The sequence below is a fragment of the Vulpes lagopus genome, chromosome 18 (genome assembly GCF_018345385.1).
Source record: "Vulpes lagopus strain Blue_001 chromosome 18, ASM1834538v1, whole genome shotgun sequence".
Classification (NCBI taxonomy): domain Eukaryota; kingdom Metazoa; phylum Chordata; class Mammalia; order Carnivora; family Canidae; genus Vulpes; species Vulpes lagopus.
In genome coordinates, this window is record NC_054841.1 from 15,707,207 (window position 1) to 15,732,943 (window position 25,737).

A 25,737-nucleotide genomic window follows, 5' to 3' on the forward strand; every position below is an offset into this window, starting at 1 on the left:
CCCGAGTTCTGTGAATTTTCTTCCCCTGTACAGCAAGCGGCGCGGGGTGGGGGGCGGGGTGCTGCAAGGCTTAAGGCTGCGGTGACTATTCACTGGAGTAAGTGAACACAGGTGGCTCTTCCCTCACCCCCAGGCTCAAAAATGACCAGGCTAACTACTCACTCAACACGGATGACCCACTCATCTTCAAGTCCACCCTGGAAACGGATTACCAGATGACCAAACAGAGCATGGACTTTACCGAGGAGGAGTTTAAGAGACTGGTGAGTGGCCGTGAGTCCTGAGGGCCTTGACCCGGACCTGTGTGTGAGGCCTGCAGGCCTTGGTTAAGGCCTGCAACCTCTGGAGATCAGGGGGGAGTTTGCCTCACTGGGCCAAGCCAAGCCAGACCTAGAGTCAGGTGGCTTCTATGGACAAGCTCTCAGACTGGCATGCCGAGCTAGGACCAGGTTTTTCTGGCTTTGCTTGCATGGAGTGCCTGCAAAGATTCCTTTAAAAGCTGTCGACTCTTTCTCCGGAAAGGTGTGCTCAGCTATAAAATTCTATACACACTTCTCAGGCCATTCACAGATGCCAGGCTGAGCCCTTGATTTTAGGAGTTTTGATACCCCAAATCTATCCCTGCAGGAATCTCTGGCCCTACATATCCCACCCAGTCTCCCAATTTCTCCAACTTCCTTCTCCCATCACGGTGTCATGTCTTAAAGTGTGTCGTCACTTTAAGAACACTGAACCTCATGGTCTCTGCTCTGGCACTTGCTGCCATGTGACACCGGACACGTCCGTCCCCACTCTAAGCTTAATCAATTGCTCATGCTCATTGAAGAGGATGGCTCATCACTCGATTGCCAAGGGCTTTCCTCCATGCTCTCTGGTTTCATATTATCTGCCATTCTGGCCCTTCTAGAACATCAATGCGGCAAAGTCTAGTTTCCTCCCAGAAGATGAAAAGAAGCAGCTTCTTGATCTGCTCTATAAAGCCTATGGGATGCCATCTTTGGATGCTGCAGGTATGTTCCTGGCTGAGCTTCTGGGCTGTTGATTTGCCTGGGCTGCAGCCTGGCTTTCTGTGGAATTTCCTACAAGAAGCCCTCCCTTTCTCTCAGACAGCACTAAGGATGTGTGAGGCCTCCCTTGCTGTGTGGCTCTAGCTGATGGTGCCTCACTAGATCCCCTTACCTTCTAATGCCATCTTTAGGCTGGTCTCGGGGGAGACTTTCCAAAGCTCAGTCTCAAAGGTCTTGGCAACCTGGGTCATCTCCATGTCTGTCTAAAGCCAAGGGTGGGGGAGCTGGGCCCAGGTGCTCAGTTCCTCTCCTGCCTTCCTGTGTGATGCTGGCAAAACATTCCCTTGCTCTAAGCCTTAGTCTTCCCATCTGCAGAAAGGGGTTCCTCTCTTGCTCTGATGTTCTGGGAATCTTCTACATCCTGGGTATTGGTAGGTGCTAACCTTTGTGTCTCTACCTGTCAAGCAGGGCAGCATCCCTGAAGACATATGGCCACCTCTCCAAGCCCTCCCCCTGTGGATGGAGCCTCAATTCTCTGGGGTTGAACGACACTCACCTTTACTCTTTCAAGGAGGACGATGATGACCATAGTCAACTTCTGCTGCTCTTGAAGCCATGTGCCTTTCTCTACACAGGAATACCTCGGCACACCACATCTCTCCTGACTACGGGCCAGAGTCTGGTTGAATCTGAAGCCTCCCTCCTATAGTGACGCATGCTGAAAATGTGGTGCTCAATAAAGAAGCCAATGGCTGGTATTGTGCAACAACTGTGGTTTTTGGGCAGAGTGAGAACAAAAGGAGTCTCTGGGCTCCCAGACTTGGGCAGCCTCCTCAGTGGCGGGTCCTGAGATCTGGTGTGGGGGCTATGACGGGGAGGCTAGAGCTTCTAAGGCTGGGGGCAAAGACGGGACCATAGTCTGCCCTCCCTCCAGAAGAAACAAAGCTTCTCTTGAAGAGTGAATCTGCTTAAATGCTCCCTCTTAGCCCCCTCCCACTGTAGGTTTTAAGGGCTGGGCCTGTCCATGTGGGCAAATTAAGTTGTGGACTGGGGTGAGTGAGAGGGACAGCTGGAAGAAGACTCATCAGGCACCAGGCCAAGAAGAGTGCCAGGCTCTGGAAGACTGACCTCTTCTCAGGTACTTCCTGCACTGAAGCCCAGGGCAGTGAGGGATCCCAGCTAACTGCAGACTTGGGAAAACCAGGCCCACCCCTACTTTTGCTGTTTAAAGGAGAAATTGTAAACCAGTCACACAAATCATCAGCATTTATTTCCTGGGTCCTAAGTGTCACTTATCTTGGTAGAAAGGGCAAAGAGTTGGTCAGACAGATATGAGCACAAAACCCCTTCCCTAGAAATGGATCTGTGGAGCTCCATGAGGGGACGCAGAGCTGCATAGAAGGTCGGTTTAGCTTATAATGCCTCCCCCGCCCCCCACCCCCCCAAAAAAGCCAGCTCTCTCCCTCTCTGCTGAAAAAAGGTTTAAAGTTTTTAAAAAGTTTAAAAGTGTTTTTTAAAAAAGGGATGTGAAGATCTTGACCCAGAAGGTTGGGCTTGGAAAGGGGGGCAGAGCTGGATTGTGGCTGTTGCCTAGGCCACCTGTGGAGATGCGTTCTTGAGGGGGCTGCTCACTCAGGTGCCTGCTGAATAAATAACACCCCACAGTTACAGGGCCTCGAAAGTGTACCTGGGCACAGTGAGGAGGAGGTGGGCCAGTGCAGCCTGAGGGTGCAGGTGGAGGGCTTGCCCAGGGCAGGGGCCACGGTGGCCTCTGGGGGTGCCTTTTCACTCTGGCCTGGCCTGCTTGGGACAGGGGCTCAGAGAAGAGACTGCCAGGCCAGTGCCAGGGCTCCCTGTCCTGGTGAGGACAGCAGGTCTCTTTTCCATCCTCCATGGGCAAAGTCCGACTCAAGACGAGGTGGTCCCATCGCTGCTCTCGGGCTGGTTGCTAGCTTCCTTGTCTGGGGTGCCCACTTCTGTCTGTCCTTCTGGAGAGGAGAGAAGAGGAGCATATACACAAACGTAAAGGATAGAAGGCCATCTGGAAGGGCCCAACCAAAGTGGTAACAGTGGATGAGCCCTGGGGCGCAGGACAGGAGCTGGAGTACAGGTGGTGGTGGCCAAAGGGGCCTTTAGCCTGGCCTCTAACACGTTACTGTTTACAAAGAAAATGCGTGTGGTGCTACTAAGGTCAATGCAAGGCCAGGATCACGGAGGAGGATAGCTACAGCCTCAGTGAAGGGCTGTTGAGCGTTAGGTTTGTGCGGGTTCTCCAAAAGGAGAGGGCAAATGTGAAGGTTGCTCAGTGGGGAACCAAGGTGTGGCTGAGGCAGGGCCCAGGGCTGTTTCACTTTGCTGTGTCCTTACCAGACTATCCCCACCCTCCTGCTAGGGCCTCTGTCTTGCATCCTCAGACTGAGCCCTACACTGACTGAGGCCGAGGACCACACCCTGTCCTGAGCTCCAGAGGCTGTGGACTGGCAGGCACTTTACCATGCAGTCCACACAGCCTGGAGTGATTAGGGTCATGACATGGATGAGAAGAGCAGGCTCAGAGAGAAGCAGTGGAAGGAGCCAATGTCTTTTTCACTGACTTTAACTTCGGCCACAAAGCAGCACACTCCAGGGTTTCTAAGGGCCAGCTGTCCTCGACACTGCCTCGTTCTGCCCCTGTAGCAGTGCGAGCAGCTGGTAGTGAGTGGTGCAGCCAGAACCGGATACCTGGCGCCTGCCCCCATCACGACTCCCTACCCTGGGGTGGCACCTGTAGCAAAAGCTTGGGCCCAGAGAGGCCTTCTGGCCCTCCAGAAGCCTGATAAACTAGTCTGCACTTTGGGCAAATTTCCCAACTTGTGATGTTCTATTTGACCCTGAGCTTCTTGTCCTGGCAAGCTGGAACATTCTTGTTAGATTCCCTGGTAATTTCTACTCTGCCATTTCTTTGCTGTGGGACCCCAGGCAATTTGTTTCATCTCTCTGAGCCTTTGATTCCTGACCTATAAAGTGAGGATGGTGAAACCTCCGCCCACATGTGATGGGGGTATAGGGCCTGCAGGTGGTCATCTGGCATGTAGAAGGTCTTCACCAATGGTAACACTTCCTCTGTGCCAGTCCCAGCTCTCTCTCAGTAGAGGGAAGTGTTTTGTTTTGTTTTTTAGAGAGCACGAGAGTGAGTGGGGAAGGAGGTGGAGAGGGAGAACTTTAAGCGGCTCCACACTCAGCGTGGAAACCAATGCAGGGCTAGATCTCACGGCCTTGAGATCATGACCCGAGCCAAAATCAAGTTGGATGCTAACCAACTGAGCCACCCAGGGGCCGTGGAAGAGAAGGTTCTTGAGCACTTTCGTCACCAACCAGTACCCTTGGGACTCACTCCCTTGAGCTAGTTTCAGGGCACACCTTAAAATGTTTCATGGTTACTACTGCTGGGCAGTGTACTCCTTTTATGTCTTATCTGTTGTTTCATTATTACGTACTGCTGGGCAGTGTACTCCTTTTATGACTTATCTGTTTCATTATTAGGCAAAGTAAGGAAACCTTTGCGCTCCCCACATAAGAGATACCAGGGAAGGCAAAGGTTGGTGTATGCTCTGCTTAGCGTTAACAAACACCAGCAGGCCACAGACTTGGGAGGACTGGGCAGCCAAGCCTTTAGGACAGGCCAAAGCCATGCCTCGCCTTCCATCTGGGTAGGCATCTGCCTCCTGGGCTGTATTAAGCAAACAGATTCTAAGCCGGGCCTCTATAAGCCCATAGGCTCACTCCCTCAGTGAGTCTGGGGGACTGAGCACAGCCCCCAGGTCTGCCTGTGGAAATCACTCGGTGCAGGGCCCAAGGCAGCTTACAACTCTAGCATGAGTGCTTCACTTCCTTGCAGTGAACATTGTTCCTTCCCCAGGTCCCCTTTTTAAATGTCTGTCATCCCAGCAGGCAAATGTCCTAGACCCAGAGGACCCAGAGACTTGAGGGATTCCAAATTAGAGAAAATAGGTATTCAAAAGGCCTGGGTCCATGGAAGAGTGGCTACCACTGCAGAGGTAGAGGGGGACAGAAAAGTTTAGCAGAGCTGAGGATAAGGGTGCAGAAGCTCTGAGCAAGGCCTCTGGCTGCACGCCCAGTGTGGAAGTGAGGCAGGCTGGTCAGTGAGTAGCCATTGACTAGGCAACTTCTCCAACCTGCCAAATGCCATGTACCATGTGCATAAGACAAAGATCCAGGTGAGAGAAGCCCACAGCTTGGGGGAGGGGTGCTATGCTAAATGGGATGATGGGGGTGGCTGGTAGCAGAGGTGCCACCTCCTGCTTGTGGTCAGGGAAGGTTTCTCAGCAGAGAACAGTCTGGTCTCTAAGAATGAGACAGGTGAGCCAGGTGAGGGGAGCCCGAGGGAGCAGTGTGTTAAGGTCCACAGGGGTTGAGAAACACATGTGCTCTCCTCTGGCTGGGTCAGAGGCAGCAGGCTGAGGTAAGCCGTGAGGAGTACAGGCCACAGGAGGGAGGGTTGACATTATCACTGGACAAGGGAAGGGATATGGGGTGTGCTTCCTTCGGCAGGGTGCTGTTCTGTGTTAACTTACTGGTGATCCTGAGCAAGCCACCCAGCCTCTTGGGCCTGTTGGTCCATCTATAACAGTAGTGGGTTGAGTCCATTTCTCCACAGTGTGCTCTATACTTCGTTCTGGCCAATAAGCACCAAGGGCACTAGATTGGAGACTACATTGGGGGTGGGGTGCAGGATTAGACAGTGGCCCTCCAGGACAGCTCTGTGGGAGATACCTGGAACCCTATAGTTGCAGTCTGCTGTGAGAAGTGACACAGACATCACCCCTGAGGAGCTATGGGGACAGGGAGGAGAGGGCTCTACCCAGTGCAGGAGGGTCAGGGAAGGCTGCCCAGAACAAAGTCCCAGGGCTGACCAGTGCACTGAGCAGAGGAGGTCCACTAGGACAGGAAGGGAAGGACAAATTCCCCAGGCACTATGGGGGTTGCTGGCTGCTATTTCCCTCATTTGTTCAGGCAGCCTGTGGCTTCCAAGCAGCTGCTCTCCTGGAGCTCACATTCAAACTCATGAAATCTTGTCATTCAATCAGTGTCAGGGCAGGCCCCTCTGAGCACCTAGTAGGAATTCAGCCATAGGACAGGTGGGAAGGTTTCAGAAGAGGAAACCATGACACAGATGGCTCTGGGGAGAGCATGCCTGTGCCTTGACAGACCAATGGTGGGAATGGGGTGAGGGTAGAGAGCCCCCCAGTTAAATCTGAGAGGAGGGCAGGGCTTGGTCACACCGTAGGGTGCTGTGACAACTCCTGCTTCAATATGAGTGTGACGGGGCTTGGGGTAGAGGCATGATAGGACAGGATGGTTTGAAGAAGCCTGCTGGCAGCTGGCTAGCTGGTGGGGAGTGGTACAGGGAGGCCAAGTGTGTGGGCCATGAGTGAGCCAGGTGGGGGTTCTGGGTGCTGAGGGTAGAGGGACCTGGGATATGTCTGGGAAGGGAACTGGCAGTACCTGTGGATGCTGTGGATGGAGGTGGTGGGGAGGAAAGGGAGGGGCCCAGGATGCCTGGCCAGACAGTTCTCAGGGCCTGAGACACTGGTGCCCTCCAGCCTAGAAACTGGTTAGCCTCTTGGCCATTGACCATGAGACTGGGGCCTGATTTAAAGTGAGCAGTCTAGGACTTGAAGGGCAGCCCCAGAGCCTGGAAGAGGGACTCGTGAGCAAGAATGAAGACCCATGCATTCTGACCTGCTCCCTCAAGTGTCAGCTCGCCCATGTCTCCAGCCAGCTTCCTCACGCTCACAGCCTCGGAATCCCCCTGGATGTCAGGGACCGCGTTTCGACGGCCTGTCCGGTCACAGGAAATGAAATCTGAGTAGGAGGACTCAACCTCCATCATGCCTGTCGCATTGCTCCTCAGACCTGTGGGAACAGGGGCAGAGGGACAGGTGAGTCCAAGTGCATCCCAAAGCAAAGACTCCGCTTTGGCCCCCAGCATGGATGTCTTTTGACAAAACGATAGTTTTTGCTTTGATCATTGAAGACAAAATACAGAAGAGTATGAAGAACAAAATAAATCACCCATAATTTCACAGCCAAGAAACTACTATCAATAGTTTAAAAAACATCCTTTGTCTTTCCTCTAAAGTTACTGATAAATATCTAGTACTGGCTACGTGCTGTAGATGCAGCCGTGAACATATCAGCCAGTCTCAGCCCTCAAGGAGCCAGCAGTCTTCTGGGGGCCATAACAAATTGCCTAAATCACCCAAGGGACTACCAGTGTTCAGGGATTCAGGAGGAAGGCAGGGTGCTGGAGTGACTTACCTGGGTCTGACCAAGGCTGGGGATCAGGAAGCAACATTTTAGATGAGCTCCAAGAAGACTTGTTATCTAGACAAGAAGTTGAGGGGAAGAGCATCTACGAAGGCTAAGGAGAGTGAAGGGTATTGTGGGATGCAAGAACCAAAAGAGCCATGGGCTGGATATGCTGACCGAGGGCGCAGGGACACCAAGGATGCTGCTGAGATAGGAAGGGGCCAGATCACATCTGTAAAGGTCACGAAAGATCATATCTGCACTTTCAAAGATGACTCTGGCACCTGGGTTGAACAGGGCCCAGAAGTGGGCAAGTTGTGGGCTCCTGAAGGTCAGGTGTAAGAAGATGGTCAGTGGAGGAAGGAGGAGGTAGTGGTGCAGATTCTAGATTACCTTGGAGGTTAAATCAATAGGACCTGGTATCTGACTGGTGGGGAAGTGAACTTTCTGATCCAACTAAGCTGAAGTGTAGTTTACTAAGATGAACAGCAGAGGAAAATTTTGGGGCATGATGGTGAGGTGAAGATTAAGAGTTCTATCTGACCACACCAACTTGGAGATGCTTGTGAGCCCTGTAGGGGGAGATGCAGAGTAGGTGCGTGGAGTTAACGGCCTAGAACTCACAGAGAGATGGGGGATGGTATGGGGAAGAAAGGAAATTAGAAGTTACTGCTACAGAGATGATTAAGAGCTCTACTGGTTGATAATACAGCCTACAGAGAGAAGAAAACCACATATATAAAGAAGAGCCATATATATTTGAAAACATCGGGGACGGGGCGCCTGGGTGACTCGGTTGCGCTCTCAATCTTTTAAAAAAAAATCGGGGTTCATACTGTATTTTATAGCCTCCTCCGTAGAATATTCTAGAACATGTCATTAAGGTTCCCTCTAGATGAGTTTTGTACACAGGTACTTGGATGTACCAAGATTTGATCAGTCCTCTAGAAATGAACATAGAGGTGTTTCCAATTTTCTACCATTATAGACAGTACAAGATCTTTATGTAAATCTCTGTGCCTAGCTCTAGTTATTTTCTTAGAGTACATCTCTAGAAGCAGAATTGCTGGGCTAAAGAGAAGGATGAGATGATTTTTAAGCACATTGTTTAGACACATTGCCAAGCTGCCTTTGTGAATAGCATAGGTACTTATGATGACAAAAAATGAGGGAAAAATATTTTAAATTCTGCACTATTCCTATTTATATTCCCATTTGCGACACATAAGATTGCCCATTTATCTGCACCCTTGCCAACGATCAGTATTGCGATTATATAAAAAATGTTCATCTGCTAGAGGGACATGAACATTTCTCACTGAGCACCTCTGATTTTCTGAAGGCATTCAAATTATACCAGATGGACCTGTACTGATATAGCAAGGTTTCTGAGATAAACTGTTAATTGCAAAACAACACCTAAGATAGAAACTAGTTTCTGTAGGGAAAGAGCAGATATGAGGAAAAAAACTTTGTCAAGTGTGGTTCTTTGTAACTAAGTGGAACTTTTACTTCTAAGACTATTTCTATAATGGTGGAAGTTCTTATCAGCCCAACTGCATGATGCTTTCATTAGGTGACTGACACTGGCAGAAGGTGCCTGGCGTAGGGGGCTTAGTAAGTGTGGAGAGGGAGTGAGCGTGGAAGGACGGGCTGGTCTGCCAGTATGGAGGGCTGGCCCCACATCTCCCCACAACATCTAGATCAAGACACAACTACAGAATATAGCATGGGAGAATATGAGAATGCTCTGCCCCTCTCTGGGCCTCTGTTACCCCATCCGTAAAATAAAGGCAGGGCTTGTCTAAGGCAATCCCCCCAAGCTCCAATAGAGGGTGTGCTCAGACTACTTTTCTTGGCTGCCTTGAGAGAAAGAAGTTGCCCCAGTGCTTGGTTTTCTCAGCAAAAAACAAAACAACAAACTCTCTGAAGTCCCAGATGTGGTTCCTTCTGCAGGTCACAGAAGTTTTACTTCTGCACTCTCCCTCTTGGGAAATGGCTCAAAGCTTCAGAACAGGGGACTGGCCTGTTGCAGTAACAGTAATAATAAAATTTCTGACAATTCTAATAGTAATAATAAAGGTAACAGTTACCAAGTCATTCTACACTTTCTGTACCTCGCTTACTAAATTGCCACAATAGCCTTCTGAGGTCATCGAGGTGAGCTTATAACCATGACTCAGAAAGGTGGTAGGGGGATCTATCTGGCTCCTGGGCCCAGGCTCATCCTCTGTGTTACATCTGCTGCCAAGCACAAGGGACAGGCCCTGGGAAGGCCACACCACCTCCCAAGCTCTGTCTCCTCAACTTCTTTCCAACTAGGATGTTGGTTCCATAGAACAGGGGTTTCACTATGCCAGACCAAAAGGCCTAATCCAGGCAGCAGAGCCAACACACTCTGGCTGCTGCATCCTTAGATTCTCGACCAGTGCCAAGCAAAGACTATGTGCTCAATAAATAGTTCTCAAATTTCTGTCTACTTATCTATCTTCCCTCCATCTCTCTTTCCCTATCTGTGGCAACTCCCAATTGCTGCCAGGAAAGGTCTCTGTCCATTGCAGACTACTGATATTCTTGTCCATTATCTCTAGGGTCTGACACTGTGGGATGGAGTTATAAGCTCCATCTAAAAGGTCAGCTTCCCATTGGAAGAGACACCCTAGGGCTTTGGCTCCTGCACTTGCCTAACAAAGTTACCCTGTGCAAACAGCTGATCCTCCTAGCTCAGAGAGGGAAATGTGCCAAGTGCAAAGCCCAATCCTAGAAAACACCAATGCAGCCAGCGTGCTCTGGCTGCCTCTGCCCCATCCTCATCCTCTTGGGGAAGAGGGATTCTAAAGCTGTCTTAGGATTTAGTCTGGGGAGCCCCCTGATCCGCAGCACAAGCACACAATTTCATTTATCTTCAACATTTGAATGTTTGCTCTATGTTCTTTAAAGTCAATAGCAATGGGGAAATGAATCCTTAGAGTTGGAAACTGCATCAGAAAATGGTCATTATCAGACTGCTAACGACAGTATAAACTGCCAGAGCCTCTCTGGGGAGTGATTTGCTCAGATGCATTAAGAAACTTCAACTTTTTTCATATCCTTGAGCAGCTCAACTCATAATAATTGATTCTAAGAATCCAAGTTGTGCATGAGGATAAATGTACAAAGATATTCATTACATTACTTACAATAGTCAAAAACTAAGATATCAAAATGAGCTCCTATATGGAAAACAGAGAAATATATACATATCTAACTAATTTACAGCCAAATGAAGTATACTTCAGGCATTAAAACATTTGTGATTTTTATTTTATTTATTTTATTTTATTATTTTATTTTAGAGAGAAAGAGAGAGAAAATCTTAGGCAGGCTTCTCTCTGCTGAGTGTGGAGCCTGAGGTGAGGTTCAGTCCCAAGACCCTGAGATCATGACCTGAGCTGAAATCAAGATTTGGACGCTTAACTGACTGAGCCGCTTAACTGACTGAGCCACCCAGGTGCCCCATGTTTCTGAATATTTTTAAAAGACATGGGAAAATGTTCACAACTGTTAAATAGAGAAAAATCTCAATGATAGCATCACATATTTAAATTACAATTAAAATTTTTTCTGTATTCTTCATAGTGAAAACATTCACTTTATTTTTAAATTATTTCATTTTTGAGTATGTGTGCATGTAATATAAAACTCAAAAAAAAAAAAAAACAACCATGCATCAAAAAGAATAAAATCCTTAGGAACAGCCAGGCAGTGAAAGACTCGTACTGAAAATTATAAAATATTAATGAAAGAAACTGAAGATGACACAAACAAATGGAAAGGTATTTCCTTCCATTAATGGAAGAATTAAATTGTTATTGTTAATTGTTAAAATTCCATACTACCCAAAGCAATCTATAGCTTCAATGGAATCTCTATCAAAATACCAACAGCATTTTTCACAGAACTGTAAGAAATAATACTAAAATTTATATGGAACCAACAAAAGGCCCCAAATAGCCAAAGCGATCTTGAGAAATAAGAACAAAGCTGGAGGTATCACACTTCAAGATAGACAACAAAGCTGTAGTATCAAAACAGTATGGTACTGACACATAAAACAGACACCTAGATCCTAATGGAACAGAATAATGAGCCGAGAAATAAACCCATGCTCACGTGGTCAATTAATCTACAACAAAGAAGGCAAGAATATACACTGGGGAAAACAGTCTCTTCAATAAATTGTGCTGGGAAAACTGGGCTACTTTCTTATACCATACACCAAAATAAATTCAAGATAGATTAAAGACCTAAATGTATGATCTAAAATCATGAAACTCCTAGAAGAAAACAGGCAGTAATCTCTTTAACACTAACCATAAGCGACATTTTTCTAGGCATGTTTCTTTTTAAGGCAAGAGAAACAAAAACAAAAACTATTGGGACTACATCAAAATAAAAAGCTTTTGCACAGAGAAGGAAACCATCAATGAAATAAAAAGGCAAACCTACTGAATGGGAGAAGATATTTGCAAATGATATATCTGATAAGGGACTAATATCCAAAATACAAAAAGAATTTATATAGCCCAACACACAAAAAAAAACCCATAAATAATCTGATTAAAATGGACAGAGGAAAAAAAAAAAAACAAAAAAAAAATGGACAGAGGAGCTGCATAGATATTTTTTCCAAAGAAGACATACAGATGGCCAACAGGCACATGAAACGGGTGCTCAATACCACTCATTATCAGGGAAATACAAATCAAAACCACAATGAAATATCACCTTAAATCTGTCAGAATGGCTAGTATAAAAGACAAGAAATAATAAGTATTAGTGAGGATGTGGAGAAAAAGGAACCTTTATGCACTGTCAGTGGGAATATAAATTGGTATAGCCACTGTGGGAAACAGTTATAGGGGTTCCACAAAAAATTAGAAATAGAATTACCATATGATCCAGCAATTCCACTACTGAGTATTTACCCAAAGAAAATGAAAACACTAATTTGAAAAAATACACGCCCTCCTAAGTTTGTTGCAGCATTATTTTTTTTTAAAGATTTTATTTGTGCATTTGAGAGAGTAAGCGAAGAAGCAGGGGGAACAGCAGAGGGAGAAGCAGGCTCTCCACTGAACAGGGAGCACAATGCAGGGCTTGATCCCATGACCCCAAGACCTTGATCTGAGCTGAATGGTTAAGCAGATGCTTAACCAACTGAGCCAACCAGGTACCCTGTTTATTGCAGGATTATTTACAATAGCCGAGATATGGAAGCAACCCAAGTGTCTGCATGGGTGAATGGATAAAGATGTGGTATATGTATACAATGGAGTATTCTTTCATCATAAATAAGGATATCTTGCTATTTGAGACAACATGGATGGACCTAGAAGGTGTCATACTAAATGAAATAAGTCAGAGAGGGGAAAGACAAATACCCTATAATTTCACATGTAGAATCTAAAAAATAAAACAAGTGAATAAACAAACAAACCAAAAGCAGAAACAGGCCTATAAATACAAAGAACAAACTGATGGTTGCCCCAGGGGAGGGGGGCAGTGGATGGGCACAATGGGTGAAGGGAAATGGAACACACAGGCTTCCAGTTACAGAATGATTAAGTCATGGGGATAAAAGGTACAGCATAGGGAATACAGTCAATGACAGCATTGCAGTGAACACAGTGCAAGGTATAAACTTGTCAAATCACTATACTGTACATGTGAAACTAATGTAACACTGCATGTCAACTATACTTCAGATAAGAAAGGGAGAGAGTGAAAGAACGAACAAACTTGCAAAAGGCAACAAAGCTAGAAAGTGGGGCTACTCCTGGTGCAGTGCTTTTGCATATATTGCAACTGTGGGTTCATTCCTGTCTCATTTGCCTGGACTTCAATAATGGACTTTAATAATGTCCACAGAGGCAGTCACTTCAGAGAGAGAGGCTGGTAACAATGTAGAGACAAGTTGTTCAATAAGAAAAAAACTGGTATAGGTAACTTTAAGGGTCCAGAGGTAGAGCTCAAAATTAGACCAGCAAAACCTTGTGTGTATTATATTGTTAGACAATTATTTCTGCTTCAAAGATGTATAATTAAATATACACACTTAAATTCCATATCCAGAAAATAATAAGACCCAATATACTGTCCTCTAAAGTCATGTCTTCACCATGTGAAGACAAAGGCTTCCTGGTTTCATCTTCCACTTAAATCTCAAATATAGTTACAAATTCAAATTAAAACTAAGTTCAGATTTCATATTGAAGTCAGTACCATGGAAAGAGATTTTAAAATGCACGTAATACCCATGTGAAAATACTCTGAAAAGTGTAACATGTAACATAAAGCTTAAAAAATTAAAAAACAAAAACAAAAACCCAAACCTCAAAAGTTGTTTTTTATTGTTTTTTTTTTCATTTAAAAATGTATCCTGGAAACAATTCCAGATCACCCTGAAGCCACAGCACTGATTACCAATCAAAATGTGAGAAACCCAAAATTCTTTATAGCTAAAACTTTTTTTTCTTTTTTTCATTGACTGTATGGTATACTGCTGTCTCTGCTGTAGACCAATTACTTCCCTCTTGATGGACTTTGGGGTTGTTTCTTTTTTTTAAGATTTAATTTTTTAAAAATAATCTCTATACCCAGTGTGGGGCTTGAACCCACAACCTCAAGATCAAGAGTCACATGCTCTACAGACTGACCCAGCCAGGTACTCCTGGGGTTGCTTCCATAAGAGAATTGCCACATTAAAGGATCTGTGGATGGGAAAGGGGTGGTGAATAGACACCACCAAAATCTGCCTCTACAAAGGTTATTTCCCATTGGATATATATGAGGAACACTTTCTTTTTTTTTTTTTTTTTAAGATTTTATTTATTTATTCATGAGAGACACAGAGAGAGAGAGAGAGAGGCAGAGACGTAGGCAGAGGGAGAAGCAGGCTCCATGCAGGGAGCCCGATGCGGGACTTGATCCTGGGTCTCCAGGATCACACCCCAGGCTGCAGGAGGCGCCAAACCACTGCGCCACCGGGACTGCCCAAACTTTGTTTCAATACACTCTCATCAACATCCTCATTTCTCCGCCCTCTGTCTGAAGGGTGAATGAAACAGTAACTGGTTCTTTAGCTTATACTGTTCCTGTGAGCAAAGCTGACCATCTTTCCATGTCTATTTCTTTTTCTGTACACTGTTTATTCAAATCCCTTTGCCTATTTTTCTACTGGATTATAGCTTTTTTTAAAATTGATTTGTAGGAATTTACATATAAAGGAAATTAGTCTTTTTACTGTATGAGGAATTACAAGTATTTTTTACTTGTCATTTGTTCTTTGACTTTATTTTTGGCATTTTTTCCCCATGCACACAATTTTTCTATTCACGTGATCAAGCTGATCCATATTTTATTTTATGGCTTCTAGGTTCTGGATCACTCTCAGAAGATCATGCTCAGAAAAGTTTTTCCCATTCTGAGATTAGTAAAGAATTCTCCCTCGTTTATTTCTTACACTTTCATGTGCATAGAAGGCCAAACTTTCTGTTTGATATAAAGGAAAAAGGAAGAAGGGAGGGAGGGAATATATATATTGCATACGGTATATCTGGAAAAACAGAGAAAGTGCTTGCCCTGGGGACAGTGTCTGGGTGCTTATGCCTTTTCCTTTGTACCTTTTGAGGTTTGGGTTTTTGTTTTTTAATTTTTTCATGACTTTATTTTTCACACTGAAGTCTCTGATCTGGAGTTTAAGGTATGAGCTAGAGATCTACCTTAATTACTTTCTCCACTGACCTCAAAACCATTTGTGGAATAATTAAACTGAAGGAGATCCCAGACTCCATCTTGAGAAGTCTCTCATTAATAGCTGGGAAAACTGAGGCTCAGAAAAAGCCACTTGCCCAAATTTCTTGCATCAAGGAGTCCTAACTCTTGGTCCAGAGCTCTTTCTTCCATACCAATCTGCCCCTTCAGGAGCCCCAGGGGGGGTGGTGGTGTATGTTTTGGTAGGCATCTCAGTATAAACATGCCGTCCGGCATCCCTATTCACTAGCTTGGAGACCTTAGACCATTCCCCTCACCTCTCTGGACTTGCTTCCTCCTCAGCAGTGTGGGGATGACAGTAACACCCTGCTGATCAGGGGTCTACTGCGAAGACTGACAGAGACGATGTGTGTAAAGAGTCTTACAAGGTATGTGGAATATAAGAAGCACACAATTAATAAGTCGTTAGTATGGCCTGTTTCAATTGGGTGTCTTATCAGTAAAACTGTCTTCTTGACATTTTCATTCAAATCCTTTGTTTTTACTTTATGTTTGATAAAACATAGTTCGTAGGTATGTAGAAGGCCAAAAACTTATACTTCCTTCTCTTGTTTTTTTTTTTTTTTAATTTTTATTTATTTATGATAGTCACAGAGAGAGAGAGAGAGAGGCAGAGACACAGGCAGAGGGAGAAGCAGGCTCCATGCACCGGGAGCCTGATGTGGGATTCGATCCCGGGTCTCCAGGATCGCGCCCTGGGCCAAAGACAAGCGCCAAACCGCTGCGCCACCCAGGGATCCCAGCTGCGCCACCCAGGGATCCCCCTTCTCTTGTTCTTTATGAAGGGAATGTAAGTTCCGCACAAGAGGCAGCCGTGGCTGGCATGTATCCTGCTATATCTGAAAGGCCTAGCACACGGTTGAAGTTCAATGAATATTTGATGAATGAGTAAATAATAGAAGATGTTCCAGATTCCAGGGCAGAAAGATCGAGGGGTGTGCTGCCCTGATCATAAAAGGGGCCAAAGGCCTGGCTCAATCTCCATGCTGAAGGGTGATCCCCATCCTCTCTCCCAGCTTCCTTTTCTCCCATATGAATATAACAAAGGTTGAAATATGCTCTCTACATGTCTTCCAGTCCTGACATTCTTTCCTTCCTCCTTCCCTCTCATTCCCTCCTTCCTCTTGTTCATTCATTGTTTACCAAACGCCTTCTATATGCCAGGCACTGTGCCAGTATAGACTGTACATTGGAGACTTAAAAGGCATTTACCATCTGATAAGAGAGAAAGGCAATGCACAGGTTAATGATCATCACAGACAGTGGTAAGTGCAAAGGAAGAAGAGAACAGGGTTCTGTGTGTGGATATTTAGTTAAGGGTTGTATGGTCAGGGAAAGCCTCTTTACGCAGGTGACCCTGTCCTGAGATCAACAGGAAAGTTGGACAGAGTGTGATCCAGGCAAAGCCAACAGCCACTCTGGGTCTAGTGATCTAAGACCTCCCATCTCAGCTCTCCAGCCCCATGAAGTACTCAAGAGTGACATTCCTCACTCTTCCACAGCCTCAGGAGATTCAAGGGCCTTCTTGGGATCTGGTCACTTGTAAGACATTTGACTCCAAATGCCCAGGACGAAAGGGAAGACTCTTGTAAACAGCTTCCCAGACCTAGACACAGAGCCCTGGTGACCCAGGGTCGGAGACTCTTGCAGGTGCTTGCTCTGGGCACTGTCAAGCTCCCCACAGGAAGCTGCCTTTCCTTTCGGTTTCTAAGCACCCACCCCCCCTCCATAAACAGAAGAGGCCCTGGGCTCTGCCAAGAACTCCATGGTCTGTTCCAAGACTGCAGCTACTAGCCCTCATTGCTCAGGCAGATTCCAGCACAACTCCAAACTGTTTTCCAAATATACCAGAAAGGTCACTTCCTGTTTTCCTTTTCTTTTTCAAAAATTAAATATTTGCAGAGACCATACAAAAAGAAAGCAGACCCTTTTGCAAAAGACACAGGGCACGGAGTGAGACTTGGTCTCGTGGGAGAGGCCTCCTCAGGGGAGAATGTTCTTAAAGGCTTCTCTGAGGGAAGAACGGGCTGTGGAAACCTGATAGAAATACCAGGGCCTACTGAGCTGGCATTCCTCAACTTCAAAGGGAAGCGACTCTTCTGAACTCTGATGGACGGCCAGAAGAGGCACTGAGGCCAGCAGCAGGAAAGTCAAGGGCCCAAACAGAGCACATGCCAGAACCTGAGAAAGGGCAGGGCAGCAGATTCTAACCAGGGGCCTTGGGGGCACACCCAGATTGGCCCACCAGAGAGAAGTCTCCTGCCAGGGCAAGGCCTTACGGGAGGAGCCTCCAGGGAGGCTTCACTTGGAGGCAGTCAGACAGGGCCTTGGCCTCTGCACCCAGAGGGCCAGGTGGTGGAGACACAAGCTTTGGGAGTCCGCTCAGTAAGGAGGATAGGGCAGGGAGCTGAGTCACACAAAGTCCTCAGCGACCTCCTGGTTGCCAGTCCCTGTAGACATCCTTTTACTAGGATCACTGTCCTCCAGAGGCCTCCCCTAACCTCTTGGGCCGTGTCGTAACCCCTTCCACACAGATGCCTCCTCTGTTAGGGACTTTTGTGTTACAGGCCAGGCTGCCTAGGACTGGGATCAGGACCAGACTTGGGTTCTCCTCTTTATTGGTCCCTGGAAGTTCTTAATCCTTTCCCTTAACAGTAAATTGAGGACTTCCCACATAGCCTAAGGCATCTCTCCAGAGCTCCAGATTTGCCAATCTGTCTACTTCAATGTGTCAAGTCATAAGCCTGCTCCCTCTAGCCTTCTCCAGCTCAGTGAAGGCACCATCTCTCCAGACTGCTCAAGCTGGAAGCCTGAAGTCATCCTGGATTCCTCCTCATCCTCCACTCATATACATCAAAAATCACCAGGTCCTGTCATTTCCACTTGCAAAGCTCAGCTTGAATATGCCCTCCTTCCCCCTCCATGGTCTCCATCATGCCTCACCTGCACCTTTGGTGGAGCTTCCTCACTGGATCCTCGCTCTGCCCTTGCCCTTGCCCTTGCCCTTGGCCTAAGGTCTATATTCTACATGAGCAGCAGGGGTGAGGTCTGCAAATCAGACTTTGGATCATTCCCTTGCTTCATTCAACCTTGGAAGCGTTTCCATTCGACATCTGACAAAATCCAAACTCATCCCACCAGACTCTGAAGTCCTGCATTGACCTGGCCTTGCCTTCCTCTGTGATCTTTCTTCACATTCCCGCTATCTTGTGGTCCATTTACTCTTTAATTCCTCAAACCAACTAAGTTCTTCCTGACCTTAGGCCTTCACGAGACTGTTCTCTCTGCATGGAATATTCTCTGTTTCTCTGCTCCCCTTACAGCACCTTGTACATGGATTCCTGGCCCTGCCTTTTCAGATTTTGTTGCTCTGGGACTCTGACCAGAGGGACCTACAGGGCACAGCAGCCTCCAGGGCTCATCGCTTCTGTAAGTCCTGGCTGAGCCACCTGTAGTCCTGTGTAGTGTGGTGGATGTGACAGGGGCTACAGAGTCATTGGCTTCTGCCCCTACAGCTGGGAGACTCACCTGACCACAGATTCCTCTTCTGGAAGATGGGGGTTGCTGGGTGGGTATGACAACTGCCTCAAAAGGTGGTTGTGGGGAATAATTAGAGCCAGCATTTAAAGAGCCCTTACTACATGCCAGACTGTGCACTAAGCATCTTATAGGCATTATCTCATTAAATTTTATAGCAGCTCTATGAGGTGGAAAGTGTTCTTAGTCTTGTTCTACGGAAGTGAAAGCTGAAGTGCAGAGAAGTTAAGTAGCTTCCCCAGAGTGATATATCCACCGAGTGTGGGGTGGGACTGAGCCTGTGGTATTTGGCTAGAAGGCACAGAAATGAATCAGCATCTACCTGGAACTTAGTAAGGGTTTGCTAAATGCTGCTGTCCATTCCCTTTTCTCCTGTCTCCAACCTCAGAGTAAGGCACTTCTGAGGGAAGAGCAAGAAAGCAATGAAGTCCCAAGAAAATATTCTACACCGCTGGCTAAAACATATACCTACATGTACTTTCCCCCCACTTAAGCGAAGTTCTATTTAGAATTTTCAGCTGGAGGTAAAAATCTTCAGAATCTTTTTTGGTGATGTTAGGTTGATTCTCTGAATTCAGCCACCAAGTCCTATTTTTTGTCATCTAGCTTCACAGCAATGGAAAAATAATTATTTGGGGTACAAATTTTGAAACTCGCATTCCCTCAGCAGCCACATCTCTCTCTAGGGCAGGGCGAGGGTTGGGCCTGGGGATTGAGACAGTGATACAAGCTCTTCAATCCATGAACATCTGTGCTTCTGTAGAGGTCTCTGGAAAGAGGCAGAAAGTCCCACTGGATTACCACTTGGGGACCAGGCATACTGGGTCTCCCCAGGCCTTCTGCTGTTTACACTATCTGAGCTTGCTGATGGCTTGGCTAAAACAGTTCCCAGAGACTGGCAGTCCCCAGCATACTGTGGAGGGAGGGCAGGAAAGGAAAGTACTATCACTTCCATGCAGGCCAGCCAAAGGTCCAGAGGCTGACCTGAGCTCCACCTCTGCTAAGTACCTCTGGGTAAGGTTCTTCTCCCCTCAGACCTTGGGTGTCTCAAATGTAGAATGAAGTGGGTAAGCTGGGGTCTTTGTGGTGGTTCTGACACATATCTATAAGTACTTTGATGCTCCTCCTATCAAGAGGTGGAATTTAATTTGAATCCTTTGAATGATGTGGCCTAACTAATGGATGCAACAGGAGTGATGCTGTGTGACCACCAAAATGGGGTAAGGGGAGGAGACACAGCCTCCCCCTGGCTCTCTCGGGACACTTTTGTCTTTGGAGCTTTGAGCTGCACATAAGGAATCCGAGGCTGCCACGGTCTGAGGAAGCTCAAACCAGCCCAAAGAAGTGTCCACATGGAGAAATCCTGCTAGGGCATGTGAAAAGATGCAGCCGGCAGCTGCTAGATGCACTGGCCCTTAGCTGTTCTTGCATGAGAGACCCAAGACACAAGTACTCAGCCAAGGTGTTCCCCAATTTCTGACCCACAGAAATCATGAGAGATATCAAATTATTACTGTTATTTCAAACCACTAAGTACCAGAGCTGCAGTGTTATTCAGCAATGGATAGCCAGAGTGGTCCCTAGCATGCTACTGTCAGCTCTGGGGTCCCTCTCCAGGTGTCTTTTTTTTTTTTAAACATTTTATTTATTTATTTATTTATTCATGAGAGACACACAGAGAGAAGCAGAGACACAGACAGAGGGAGAGGCAGGCTCCCTGTGGTGAACCTGATGCGGGACTCGATCCCTGAACCCTGGGATCATGACTTGAGCCGAAGGCAGATCTCAACCACTGAGCTGCCTATGTGCCCCCCCCCTCCAGAAGTCTATAAAAAACATACCCTAAATCCACTGTGGAGGATAAAAAGCAGCAAGATATGATTTCTATAATATTAACGTATCCATCTGTTGGTTCAACAAAATTTTACTTGTTATTCAGTGTATACTAGGCTTGGGACCAGACGCCATGAATGCAAGAACAGTACGACATCACTGCTCTTGAGGGGAGTTCATGGCCTAGTTGGGGAGATTGACTCACACCTCGATACTTATAAACAGTGTGGGGGGCACATAGCACAATTACCAGGATCGCTGGGAGATGGTTTCAAGCTGCACCCCTTGCCTATCACAGGGATTCTAGTAGTGCCACATGGGGACACAGGGCATGGGCTTCTGCTACTGCCAGGAGGGTGTCAGAGCCCACACAGGTGAGGGGACAGAACAGAGTTTAGGGATTATTTCTGTATACAAACCTTTAAAATTTTTCAGAATCTTTAAAGAACTTGGTAGTTAAGACCTGTAATGAAAAGATGTGTAAGGCAGAGTGGGGGGCTCAGGGGAAGCTCAGTCATTTATACACAGTCACTAATTTTAAGGAAGTTACTCGCCCTCCTTCCTTTATATCTATCCCTCACTGGGCACTGGGGATTTGGCTGTGAACAAAACAGACTCTCTGCTCTCATGAAGCTGACATTCTAGTGGAGCAACTCATACTAACGAGCAAACAGAATAAACAGCAGGTGGCAAAAGTACTAAGGAGAAAACCAAAGCAGGGCAAGAGGTATGGGATTTTTTTATAGAGTGGACAGGGAGCCTCTGATAGGTGGGACCCTGGTGCAGAGAGCCGAAGGCAGGGAGGGAAGCAGGCAAATACCTGGGGAAACTGTGCCAGGTGGAGGGAGGAGATGCAAGAGGTGGGGGCTTGCCTGGTGTGCAGAAAGATTGGCAGGAGGTCACAAAGCTGGAGTGCAGGAACCCTGAGGGTGGCTGACCCCTTCTGGGGTCCTGGAGGACAAAGGTGCCTCTAGATTGCGCTGTGATTTTGATTTTACTCTTTCACAGGCATTTCCAATTGGATGCTTTAATAGTTCCCTTCCATACCAATTTTCAGAGCTTTCTGGCTAGTGTGGGGTGAGGGAAGCTTTGGGTGAGTGAGGCCACCTCATCACGCAGGGCTCACAGAACACAGACACTGTATGCCTGAAGGTAGTGCCAGCAGGACTTGGAGCCTCTTGTCTTAAGCTAAAAGAGAAACAAAGTTCTCATTCTATTCTTTCTGCCTCTGTCTGGATAGAAGTCAGATCAGAATCCGCAAGACACAACATAGGTAAATACTAACTAAAATGGCCTCCCTTGGAACCTGGAAAAATAAGGCAGGGAATATGGATTCCCCTGTGTCCTCGGCCCACAATAGCAGTCTGCACAGATTCCCAGTCCCTGGATTCAGTATTGCAGCCCTCCACCCTCCACTTCCAGGAATGGAGTCTTCATGAGATGGCTGGCCCCCAGCCCAAGTGTCCTGTGTAACTCCTAGTGGCTCAGGACAGATACCCTTCAGCCAGAGCATCCTCTTCCCTGACCCAGCAGAAAAGATAAAAGCTCTCTATTTTTTCATGATGCAAGTGTTGATATATCTGTTCACTATCTGTCTTCCCAACTGGTTCCAAGAGGACAAGTACCCTGACTTTCCATGTTTGTCACTGTATCACCAGCACACAGCATAGCTCCTGATATATGGAAGAGGCTCAATAAATATAGTCATGTGAATGAATTGGTAAACAAAATAGAAACTTAAGAACATCTACACTGTCAAGCCAGTGATTGAAATAACAATCTGAGCCCTGGCTCCTGACCAAATAACAACGATAAGAATAAAATTAAAATGGCTCTTACATATGGGGTATATATACTGTGCATCAGGACACGGTAACAGGTGCTTTCCATATAACCTCTTAGTTCCTTCATGGTAGCCCTGTATAACTAGATCCCTTTTAAATATAGTGGGATGAAAATAAATAAATAAATAAATATACTGGGATGTACTGGAGACTGCATTCTCACCCAGGACTGGTTGGCTCCTAGGCCTCAGGGAAGCAGAGGACGTGAGAGCCCCCATTCCCCCAGAATAGGTGAGGCTGCGGCAGTGGCAGGAGTGGGCTGCCAAGGAGAGGAAAGGGAGGGTCTCCTTTGTCTTCATGTACATTTGTGTCTACCTAGCCACCTGACCTGCTCAAGTTCTCTTCTAGCACTGAGAATCATAGAACGTTCCCTCATTCCTTCCGTCATTCATTCAATACTTACTAAGTGCATACTCTTCCCAGCAACGGTCCTGAAAGTACCTCAGAGGCACTGCATTATCTAACCCTCACAATGGAGAGACCAGGACTCACAGAGCCACCTAAGGCCCCCATCCGATTAGTCAGCAAATCGGGATTGAACCCATTCTTCCTCACTCCTAATTCAGTGCACATTCTTTGGGATGCTGCCTGCCAGTGATGGGGGCTTTGTCCTGATGTGGCTGAGAGCGCATCTGTCTCATCCCCATCACCGAACTGTTCTGTTATCAAAACTCGCTGTCCCTCTGGCTTCTCTCTACATAAACGGCTGCCCCCACCTGGGTGAAACAAGGCACCCGCTCTAACAAGGGGCAGGAGGAGCCTTTCAGAGCCCAGATTTCCTGAGCACCTACCACGAGCCTGCTGCACAGTGCCTACTAAAGGTTTTCTCAAAGAAAGAATGAATAAACGAATGAGTCAGGAAAGAATACAATGGAGTCGCTACCATGAAAAAGCTGGAGAGAGCCATGCAGCTGGGTGTCCTCCGAGGGCCTGGCAGGATCCTGTGCATGCTGTCTCCTGAATTTCAAAGAGTGACAGGCATCTACATGAGCAGCCTTCACAATGACAACTATAGTAAGGCAAAGAGAGAAACCACACCAGGGATTCGGATGACAGAAAAAAAGATCCTGTGCTGAATTGCCTCTGATTCTGATGCCAGTGGGAAAGAGTGGCCCCATGAAGCCACTGTTTTACAGCTGCTCACCAAGAAGAGCCTACTTGACAGGGAATGTTGACAAGTGGAAATGACTCAGAAAAAACTTGTTTCTTGCCTACGTCAACCCCAAATTTGGGCATATCAAAGACACGCTTGTAGCTTCTCAGCCATTAAGCCATTTATAAAATACGTTGGAGTCAAATTTCATTTGTCTAATTATCCTTCAGGGAATGACTCACTCCAGATCACCAAGATTCCCACTGTTACTCTTGTAAGTATCAAAACCTCGTCTGGAGACAGAAAGTTGAATAGTGGCGTTGCCTAGGACTGGGGAGGGATGGGGGGTTGGGAAGGTGACGGGTAATGAAAATGTTCTAAAACTGATTATGGTGATAGACTAACAACTTCATAAATACACTGAAGGCCACTGACTTGTACACTTTAAATGAGTGAATTGTACAGTATATGAATTATATCTCAATAAAGCTATAAAAAAGCCCTTATCTGAATTATAACAGACAGAAATTTTTCTCATATAATGCATTAATGTGTTACCAACCTTTTCTAAATGATTGGAGATCATAGCTGTGTATCTGCTATAATACAGCAATGCTCTATTACAATATACAGGACAGTTTGATCTACACTAAATGGCCCCATATTTTTTCTTTTCTTTTTTTAAAGATTTTATTTATTCATGAGAGACACAGAGAGAGATGCAGAGACATAGACAGAGGGAAAAGCAGGCTCCCTGAGAGGAGCCTGATGAGGGGCTTGATCCCAGGACCCCAGGATCATGACCTGAGCCAAAGGCAGAAGCTCAACCACTTAGCCACCCAGACGTCCAGACCATCTTTATTTTGTTTACTTTAGTTTTTCTGCCAACGCACTCTACTTTCATCATAAAGCTTGGTGGTTAAGCTCACGTGCATGGGTCATGTATCACTTACTGACTTACATGATCTCTGGTGAATTACTAGATCTCTCTGTGCCTCTGTTTCTCCATTTGTAAAACAGCAGTACTTACCTCACTGGAGGGTTGTGTGAGTTAAAGATGATGTGGATAAAGAATTTTTGCTGTTTCTGGCAATGGGAAGCCAGACTGAATTTCAGTCATCAACACTATTCTCACCACTGTTAGTACAGCTGCCCTAAAGGGACCCTTCTGAGCTATGGGCTAGAAACCAGAAAAACTACCTAGAGTATTCAATACCTGATGTGTTCAATAAGATGAAACAGGCACTGGGAGTATAATTTCAGGATTGGACTTTGGGACATCCCATTGGAAGGCTTTCAGCTTCAGTGACACTAGGTAATTTGTCCCAGTTCACCCTTAAACAGAAATACCAGAGACCTGGTAAGGTTTCTCAAGATCCTGGCATCTGGGCAGCCCGGGTGGCTCAGCGGTTTAGCACCACCTTCAGCCCAGGGCGTGATCCTGGAGACCTGGGATGAAGTCCTATGTCGGGCTCCCTGCGTGGAGCCTGCTTCTCCCTCTGCCTGTGTCTCTGCTTCTCTCTCTCTCTCTCTCTTTCTCTCTCTGTCTCTCATTAATAAATAAAATCTTAAAAAAAAAAAAAAAGATCCTGGCATCTGGGAGGCTAGTGCCCAGGGGATACAGCAGGCTTTCTCTAGACTAATGGTTTCTAAAATTCAGAGGTCACAGATCCCTTTGAGAATCTGAGCAAAGCTATGGACATTTGGCCCAGAAAAGTATATTTGTAAATACTGTACCCATGAGTACAGAGGAATCCTGAATCCCAGAAACTAACCATAAACCCCTGGTTGAAAATTGTAGCTCTAGGGGAGCTTGGGTGGCTCAGTGGTTGAGCATCTGCCTTCAGCTCAGATCACAGGGTCCTGGGATCAAATCCTCATCGGGGTCCCCAGTCTCTGCCTCTTTCTATGTCTCTCATGAATAAATGAAATCTTTAAAAACAAAAAACAAAACTGCAACCCCAGACTTCCTATAACCCTGGCATCCTCAAGATTCTGTGGCTGTGAGCCCCAGTACTCCCACAGCAACTGCAACAGAGACCTTCTAGAGGCATGCCCTCCCGAACTGGCCTTAGCCAGATAAACAGTCCTGGGAGCTGATTGCTGCATCTTAGTCACTGCAAATAACTGCATCCAGGGGATTCCCAGGGACAGTCAGTAAGAACAGGACAAAAGCCTTGCTGATAAACAGCTGGGGAGCCCCAGCCCTAGGGCAGCTGCCAGATAGACTACACTTTCACTGCCACCAACAAAAAGGAATCTTAGGAGCTAGAGGCAGGCTAGACCAAGAGAAGGA

The 25,737-nt window shown here is 46.5% G+C and overlaps 3 protein-coding genes across 7 annotated transcripts in view; 2 read left to right on the forward strand and 1 right to left on the reverse strand.

Moving 5' to 3' along the window:
- The window catches only part of ADA (adenosine deaminase), a 35,495-nt gene extending 33,730 nt beyond the window's left edge, over nt 1-1,765 (forward strand). For 2 of the 3 annotated variants that reach the window (XM_041732492.1, XM_041732490.1), the window contains exons 10-12: nt 134-263; nt 908-1,010; nt 1,473-1,765. In XM_041732492.1, the coding sequence (XP_041588426.1) occupies nt 134-263; nt 908-1,010; nt 1,473-1,489 (250 nt within the window). In that variant the 3' untranslated portion in view covers nt 1,490-1,765. The remainder of the gene's footprint in view (nt 1-133; nt 264-907; nt 1,011-1,472) is intronic. The other variant, XM_041732491.1, reaches the window with a different exon arrangement.
- Nucleotides 1,766-2,255: 490 nt separating this feature from the next.
- Nucleotides 2,256-25,737, reverse strand: part of PKIG (cAMP-dependent protein kinase inhibitor gamma) — a 101,449-nt gene continuing 77,967 nt past the window's right edge. For all 3 annotated transcript variants that reach the window (XM_041732500.1, XM_041732499.1, XM_041732501.1), the window contains 2 exons: nt 6,750-6,923; nt 2,256-2,995 (listed from right to left, as the gene is read on the reverse strand). In XM_041732500.1, coding sequence (XP_041588434.1) covers nt 2,916-2,995; nt 6,750-6,900 — 231 coding nt within the window. In that variant the 5' untranslated portion in view covers nt 6,901-6,923 and the 3' untranslated portion in view covers nt 2,256-2,915. The remainder of the gene's footprint in view (nt 2,996-6,749; nt 6,924-25,737) is intronic.
- The window catches only part of LOC121477831 (translation initiation factor IF-2-like), an 81,686-nt gene continuing 79,181 nt past the window's right edge, over nt 23,233-25,737 (forward strand). Inside the window, exon 1 of the mRNA XM_041732366.1 lies at nt 23,233-23,362. Within this exon, the coding sequence (XP_041588300.1) occupies nt 23,233-23,362 (130 nt within the window). The remainder of the gene's footprint in view (nt 23,363-25,737) is intronic.